This window comes from Rhinatrema bivittatum, chromosome 1, assembly GCF_901001135.1.
Source record: "Rhinatrema bivittatum chromosome 1, aRhiBiv1.1, whole genome shotgun sequence".
In the NCBI taxonomy this organism is placed as follows: Eukaryota; Metazoa; Chordata; class Amphibia; order Gymnophiona; family Rhinatrematidae; genus Rhinatrema; species Rhinatrema bivittatum.
Genome location: NC_042615.1, coordinates 346,860,032 through 346,868,449, shown reverse-complemented (window position 1 = coordinate 346,868,449; position 8,418 = coordinate 346,860,032). Strand labels below are relative to the sequence as shown.

The 8,418-nt window shown below is 47.0% G+C and overlaps 1 protein-coding gene across 1 annotated transcript; it reads right to left on the bottom strand.

The window, feature by feature from the left end:
* Nucleotides 1–2,456: 2,456 nt before the first annotated feature.
* Nucleotides 2,457–8,169, bottom strand: NKX6-1 (NK6 homeobox 1). Its single transcript, XM_029585151.1, has 3 exons — nt 7,022–8,169; nt 5,157–5,329; nt 2,457–3,367 (listed from the first exon to the last, which is right to left on the bottom strand). The coding sequence occupies exons 1-3, from the start codon at nt 7,557–7,559 to the stop codon at nt 3,110–3,112; spliced, it is 969 nt and encodes a 322-aa protein (XP_029441011.1). The 5' UTR covers nt 7,560–8,169; the 3' UTR covers nt 2,457–3,109.
* Between the last annotated feature and the right edge of the window lie 249 nt (nt 8,170–8,418).

The following is an 8,418-nucleotide window of genomic DNA, read 5'->3' as shown; positions in this document are numbered from 1 at the left end:
CGCCCTTCTGCCAAAAGTCAGATCGGAATGCATCTCGAGTCATAACTCGAGTATGGGAACTCTTATCTGACAGCACTACAAATCTGATAAACTACTTTGTATGTTGCAGAAATAAAATAAAACAAAATATCATAAAATCTCGTAAAAAGAGCAAGCTTTAGGGGTAATATCCACACATTCGCGTATCTTTCCTTGCAAGATGACCTCAATGGTCTGGTGCAGCGGGGCAAGGACAGGGTGAACGCTGCAGCGTCTTGAGACGAGAAAGTCTCCAGCAGTAATCCGAGTTTATAGGATGCTGCGTGCTGCATGCTACATATGTGTAAACGTGGTAGTGTTAAATTATGTGAACTAAATCACCAGCCAGACACGGTCACAATTTGGTGCATTAAAAAAGGAGCAGACCTTAAACTCCCAACTCTTACAATATTTTTTTGTACTTCTCACCAGTCCTTGTTATCCTTCCAAACCGTTTTAACCAAATGGTAAAATAAAGAAACCTAACTATAAGACCGTGGGGTTTTTTTTGTTTTTTTTAATCTACCCATAAGTCATGAACTTGTTGATATTAAATGATGTTCCTGATCACTAGACCGTGATGGACTTCTGCCATTCCCCAAAGGCACTCGAGGTTTTAATTAGTTTCGCACAAATTAAACAGGGCATACATTCTTTTTCCCCCTCCTGAAAACAAAATTTGTAGAGTCAATCAAAAGCGAATGTAGACAAAAAATAGTTTATTATTTAAAGATTTGTCTAAAGATGGGCATGCGTGTAAAAGAAAAAATAATACGTTCTTCCCAAAAGAAACAAATTTGAAATAAATCCTTGTTTCATTCATTTTGTTTAGCAAGAAAAAACCAAATACAAAAAGTGCAAGTAGGAACTCGGAGAGACTATGATCCAGCTCAGGCCCAGTTATCCGTTAAATAGTTGCGTTTGTATTAAAATCTGAAATCCAAACTGCGCACTGCTTCCGACTTGTTGCCTGCTGTGCCATATCTTACCTTAATTGCCTGAGTTTTCCTCGTTGCTATTTGACCTTTGTAGGTATCCCGGAAAATGCAAACATCGTTGCAAACACCTTTTGCAAGCACAGATTAGGGCTTCAGTCTCCCGCATAAACCGTGCAAATAGAGCAACATGGTCCCTCCAGATATAACGGTTCGTAAAGCACAGACATCAAAGCATTAAACCCCATACCCGATTCTAAAGAAAAAGGGAGCTAATTAAATATTTCTGAGGGAAGATTCTACACGAAGGCACCTTGGATACTTCAGATAGGAAAACACCAGTGGATTATAAATAGATCACCGAACCCAATAAATTCGCCCAGTGACTGAACAAATAAAAGAAAATTTACAGATTTCGCAGGGTCAGTTTTATTATTTGATCCCCGATGAGACCAGACGAGCTGTGCCCTTTATATCAGGAAACAGACATCTTTAAACTGCTTTTAATCGATTTCTCTTTTTTTGAAACAGAAAGTGCATTACATTTTACTGGTCCTGCAAAGGTTTTTTGTTTCTCCGTTTACAAAGCGAAACATTTTATATAAATTAATAAATGTTAAGTTGCTAATATGTCGCCGCTATTAGCTTAAAAAAGAAGACAATTTACATATTCTACAGTAATCCTTATGATACAAAAAAAAAAAAACAAAAACATACTTTAAATTCAAACAGCATCTAACTGGTTTTTATAACCTGGACTGCAAGTGGTTGTAACAATTCCCACCATCTACTTTCACGGGCATTTTACTGGAAATATTTTAAAATTAAAACAACTCATTTTGTTCCCATTCCTCCCCTCCCCCCCCCCCCCGAAAAAAAAATATTTTTTTTAAAATGAATAATAAATAGTGATTAAACTTGTGTGCAATTTGAAAACCAAAGTGGGCTGTAATATTGCCTATTATTCGCCGGGCTCCTGCAGCCAAGTGAGAGCTGAGCACCCCGCATCCACCAACCTTAGGCCACCAATAGCATCAGTGGAGGAATTCTTCACGCAGAGGAAGAGGCGAACGAAAAGAAAAGAAAAAAATTAGCCGATGAGAAAAGCTACAGGCGGAGGGATCTTAGCATTCATATCTTAGGAATCATCAAAAGAAGGGAAAAGGGCGCAATGGACAGTTCTTTCCAAGAGAAGACCCTCACCCCCTCCCCTTCTCTCCCACCAAAAAAAAAAAAAAAAGAAAAAGGATATTTTACATTTAAATATTCACAGTAAAGTAATTTTCTGGTCAGTGTGACTCACGATTTATTTACAAGAGCCTTCAATAGGTTGCTTTAGTCCAGTGGTTTTCGGTGGGGCCTCTCAAAGGAGGCTCCATCTTCTTCCAAGGGAGGCCCAGATCCTCAGCAAAGAGTTCAAACTGTTTTGTTTCTTTTTTTTTTCAGGCCAGGCACTGTTGCCCAGGAGAGAGAGAGGAGAGGCCGAAAAGTTAACGAAAGGAGGCAAAAAAAAAAAAAAAAAAAAGCAAAAGGGAAGGAGGGAGGGAGCAGCCAGAACAGTCCCCGTAGTCGTGGCGCTGTCTTTTTCCTCTTAATTCTTCCGGGGTTAGTGCAGTTGCGGTAAGGCCAAGGACTCGAGCAATGGTGAAGGGGGAGGGGACACGGGACCCCGGGGGCTCCCAAACAGGGGGAAACCTCGGGGCTTCCTCCACCCGATGAGGGAGGCTCCCCGGGGCCGGCATCGCACCAGCGGGGGCCGCCTGGGCAATCTCTGTCCATCCGTCCCCAGTAAAGTTCAGGCCCCGAGGAGGGGGAGGGGTGGGGAGAGGGAGAGAGAGGGATGCAAAAAAACAAAAAAAAAACAAAACAACCCCGCTGCGGCCTTCATCCACCGCCGGCTCTCGCTGCTAAGGAGGTGCGCATCGCGTTCCTTTCCTCCTGCCACCCAGCAGTCTTGCCTGTTAGTCTCGGGCTTTTCGTTTGTTTGTTTGTTTGTTTTTTTTTAAAACCTCCTGCAGATTCTCAGAAAGTCGCAAGCGTCGGCTGGGGGGGGTGGGGGGTGCAGAGGCCGGAGCGCCCCGGGAGAGAGGAGGAGGAGGGAGCCCGGCTTCCCGCCCCTCCCCCCCTCTGGCCCGGCCCGGCTCGGCCCGGGGCCTCTAAGAGGAGCTCTCGTTGCCCGAGGCGTGCAGGTGCAGGCCGCCGCCGCCGCCGCCCGGCTGGTGCTTCTTCAGCAGCTGGCTGATCTTCTCGTCGTCCGAGTTGGGGTCCAGGGGCTTGTTGTAGTCGTCGTCCTCCTCCTCGTTCTCCGAGGCGCCCTTCAGGCGCTCCGTCTCCGAGTCCTGCTTCTTCTTGGCCGTGGCCATTTCGGCCGCGTGTTTTTTCCTCCACTTGGTCCTCCGGTTCTGGAACCAAACCTGCCGGGATGGGGGAAGGACCAAAATAGTTAGAGTAATTATTATTATTATTATTATTATTATTAATAATAATAATAATAATAATAATTGTTATCATCTACCTAGCCTTCCTCAAGCTCGCTGTTCAGGCGACAATTTAAACAACTAGCCAAACGATAAGAGCAATCAGAATACAAAAGTTAAAATATAAAACATAAAACAATACAACAGTAACGCTAATAATACTAATAACGGTAGTTATAAGGGCAAGCAATACAAACACCTTTTGTTCCCCCCTCCCCCCCCCCCCTTTTTTTTTTTTAAAAGGTCTGGTTTTTGGCACCACAGTATCCGGCATATTTAGTTCTTGGGGAATTTGTTGGAGATTTTCTCTGCTTTTTTTCCAGTGGAAGCCGGGGAGTCATACAGTGACCGGAGGAGATTACCACCTACAACATGCAGTCTACGTCCAGGCAATCAATGCCCCGCAAAATACTAAGATTAAGCCAGGCAGTCCTGATCGGTTCAACCTAAATTGTGACACCAGGACAACATGGCTCAGCGACAAATTCTTAAGCATCAGGTGTGAGCCAGCAACCAAAGAAATATTAGGACAATGCTGGTTCATTTATTGCACATTTTTAAAGGTTGTATTGTACTTTTAAAAAGAAAATGGATATTTTGTAGTGTTTAATAATATTTATTGTAAATGTAAACTAACCATTTCAACCAGTAAAACCGATTTTCAAAATCCTCATAATATGAATCTTCCCTCCCCTCCAACTCTCCACAGACATACAGGCAGGTTTAACAAAGTTATTCATAAATGCAATCTCTAGTTCAATATACCATAGACCAGACAGTAGCACGAGGCAGGTAATCTAGACTGTGTGAATATACACCTTTTTAAATGCATGTAATTCCCTTAATGATTCACGGGTTATCTATCAGGATCAGCAACCGAATTGTAAAAGGGCGGGTTTCTTATACAAACTATTATTTATTCATAGTCATTTAGACATATTAACAATGACAAATGATCTCTACATAACAACGGATAATGTTAAAATCAATATGCAATGCATACATTTTATCATCGTTAACACCTAAAACATAATTGTATACACACACACACCTTATAGCAACCTCAGGCTCCTCTTATGGATAGAAAAGTGTCTGACAGAAAAAAAAACAAAAACATAAATGCTCCTGGCTGTTCCCAGATAGTTCCCTTGGCTCTGTTTCCTTTTCTTTTTCAGTGGACTTCACCGAGTTTGTGGCATTACCGGGACATACATATTACCCCACCCTTGATCTGATCATTATTTTGCCATTTAGTACAATTCTAAATCTGTGTTACCCAGGAAAACAGTTGCCTCTTAAATAAATATCAACAGTGCATTTTAAAACTGAGGGGTTGCTTTAAAAAAAAAAAAAAAAAAAAATATATATATATATATATATATATATATATTTTTTTTTTTTTTTTTTAATGTTAGACAAGATGATGTTTGTACAAGGTCGGTAAGTAATTGCCAAGAACTACCCACACAGACTTATTACAAGGAACCATACAGAGTGTAATAACAATATTATCAAGGATTTGCTTGAAGTGGTAACAGCATAAACAGCTCAGCGTGCTATGTTTCTCTCTGTAGCTGCACGGCTGCTTTCTTTCGGACATGAAGAATTTTTTTTTAAGAGTTCTCCGTCATTCTTGCCAGAAACCTCCCCCTTGCCCGTCTCAGTAACGCGTGCGTTTCAGGCCCCTTATCCAATATCTACCGTCTGCCTTTGCTTATCGCCTCACCTTGACTTGACTCTCCGTCATGCCCAGCGAGTAGGCCAGCCTGGCCCGCTCAGGCCCTGCCAGGTATTTCGTCTGCTCAAAAGTCTTTTCCAAAGCGAAGATCTGTTGCCCTGAGAAAGTGGGTCTCGTGTGCTTCCGCTTTCCATCTTTGTCCAGCAGCACGGAGCCTTGATCTGAAAGGCAGGCATCAAAGAGTTTAGGCTTAGGGTGGTGTTTGCAACATGCACAGACTACCTACAGATGCAGCGGGTTTTGCGAAAATAAGAGTTGTAAAGAAACTTTGCCTTTAATAACCATAACATACAAATTTCTCCAGTCGACTGGTCCTTTCCATCACGCTCTAAATATATTTCGAATCGTAGCAGACGACTCGGGGATTTTCAATTGTAAGTATATACCATATTGATAAATGATTCCTCTTGATTCCAGCTTCCCACTTATTAAATTAGTTTCTCTTCCCTTTTTCCTCTGTAACACTTTCTCTTTACACCCATTCTATTGAACAATTAAAACTGAAAGAACAGTGACATCTCTCAAACGAGAGAATAATTTATAAACTAGAATCAACGAGACGCGTTTTAGACGAAACAATTCATGAAAAAAAAAAAAGACATTCGTTAAATTAAAAGGCAAAACGCCATAAAAGCAGGTGAAAGGGAGGAAGCTGTTGCGTCTTACAAGCAAGCACCCGGCTCTGAGTTCTACTTCAGATCTTAGGCGCAAGGTAACGGAGCAGTTCTTTGTTCGTTTAAACGAATAAACTGCATCTTAACAGGACCATTCATATGTTAAATGTCTATGGGACGTGGGAATCTATTTTCCAAAAAAGAAAAGTTATTCATAGGCACGAAATGACAGCAAATATTTGTTAAATTCGACCCCCCCCCCCCCTCGTTGATAAATAAACGGCTTGCTAGATACAACAATACGTGCAAGGTAAAACGAACAGGACAGGGACTTCTACGCCCCCCGCCCCCAGTTTAATAGAAAGTCTTATGAAAGCGGAAGAGGTGTCATCGGGACATTATCTCTACGGGCCGGGTCCGGTTCAAAACAGGGCTTTCGCCTTTATGATTAGAAGAACCCGTAGCGCTCAGAAACAGCTGCAGCCGCTTCCCAGAAGTTCAGAGGCAGACTGTTTGGTTTGTTTGCTTTTTTTTTTTTTTTAAAGAGTGCCTTCCCCCCCTCTCCCCAAAACGAAAGCGCTAAAAGTTGCAAGCCAAGAAACTACCTGGAGAAACTGCATTGCCGCTGCTTACTAGAAGAATTATAGCAGGACGCAGTTCTGCCAAAGGATGAACACCGTTAAAAAAAAAAGCGGACAGGATGAAAGAATACTGAGCCAGGGTGCCCAGAACAGAAATACCAGGGCAGGTCATTTACGTATAACATCGATTATTGTCTTGCGGGCTACGTCTTGGCTCAGCACGATTTGCCGCCATACACGGAACAACCCCCCCTTTTTTTAAAGAAAGAAATACAATAACTATCGGTGAAGGAACGCCCCTTCAAGGGCTCCCCGGGCACCCGCGCGCAATCCCCCGGCGGCTGATTTCTAGAAAGCAGGACTGACAGAAGTTCCCGGCCTCCTCCTCCCCCCAGATCTCCGCTTCTGTCCACCTGTAACCCACCTCCTCCGAGAGGCAGCAAGTGCCCCCGGCAAGAATCTAGGCTGGGCGGGGGGAAGGCACGAGTTCTCTCATCCGCCTCCCACGCACCCTCGGGAGGACCCAGACACGCGCTGATCCATGCACCAGGAAAGTCCCAAAAGGCAAACCAAGGAACTAAACTCTCCATACCCCCCCCCCCCCCCACCACCCCCCAAAGCAAGGTCGCATGGGCCGAAGCCCCCCTTGGCTACTCACGGGGCCCGCAGGCGAGTCTGGCGTCCCTCCAGGGCGGGCTCTGCATCACCCCGGGCCAGAAGATGGGCGTCCGGCCCGGCAGCTCGGCCAAGGGCTTGGGGTAGCGGGCGACGGCCAGGGCGGCGGCGGCGCTGGGGCTGAAGTAGAGGCCGGGGGGCGGCGGCGGGGGCGGCGGGCTCAGGCTGCCGAAGCGGGGCAGGCCGGCCAGGAGGCCCCCCGCCGGGGCCGAGGAGGGCGGCGCGCAGGCCAGGGACGGGCGGCTCAGGATGTCGTTGATGCCGTGCGGGGTGGCGGCGGCGGCGAGCTGGGGCGGGGGGCTGCCCAGGGGGGCGGGCGCCTTGGGGGAGCCCAGGGGCGGGGAGGGCGAGGAGGAGCAGGAGGAGGAGGAGGAGGAGGAGGCGGGGGCCGGGCAGGGCAGGGCGTAGGCCGGGTACAGCGGGGTCTTCATCTCGGCCATGCTGTGCAGGGCGGCCAGGGGCGGGCTGCCCAGGAGGAAGGCGCTCTGCCGGCTGCCGTCCATCGGCCCCACCGCTAACATCCCCGGGCCCAGGGCAGCGCCCCCCGGCGGCGGCGGCAGCGGGCAACCCAATCCGCTCCGGCTGCTCCTCGGGGCCGGCGGCCCACGGTCCTCGCTCCCGCCGCTTCCCGCTTCTTCGCTCGGCCCGGAGAGGACGAGCAAGGAACCAAAAACAAACAAACAAAAAAAAATAAGGGAGCCCAAGTCCCGCTCCACAAAATAAAATAAAATAAAAATAAATGCAGTGCAATCAGCCCAGCCCCGGGACGGGCGAAGGGAAAGTCCGCGCTCCGGTGGAAGGCAGCGGTCCTGGCTGCGGGCGGGGGCCACGGGGGGGGGGCCCCCTTCCCCTCCTCCGCTTCAGGGGCTCCTCAGGGCCGCGTCCGCCGCTCCACTCTTGCTGCTTTCTCTATTTCTGGGGGGTGGGGGGGGGGTGGGGGGAAAGAGGGTTTAGTTCCCCCCCGCGGTCTCTCGCTTTCTCTCCGGGATCCGGCGGCTTTAAGGCTTTTATGCAGAGGATCACTTGGCTTCTCTCTTCTCTTTCTTACCGTCCACTTCCTTTTTATCCTTTCCCTTACTTTTTATTTATTTATTATGATGATGATGATTATTTAAATCTTTGCCCTTGACGTTGTTATTATTATTAGTAGTAGATTTTTTGGGGTTGGTTTTTTTTTTTTTTTTGCTTTGCTTTGCTTTCCTCTGACAGTTCGGATGAAGCGCTCAGAGGTAATAAAACATTTCCAGCCCTCGCCGCATCCTTTAGGTTTATCTCCAGGACAGAGGCGAGAACTTCCAGGGGGACAGCACTCAGCCGCCCGGGGCGGGGCTGCGGCCTCCTATAGGACGAGGACTATTATGGCGTCACGGCCCAATATGG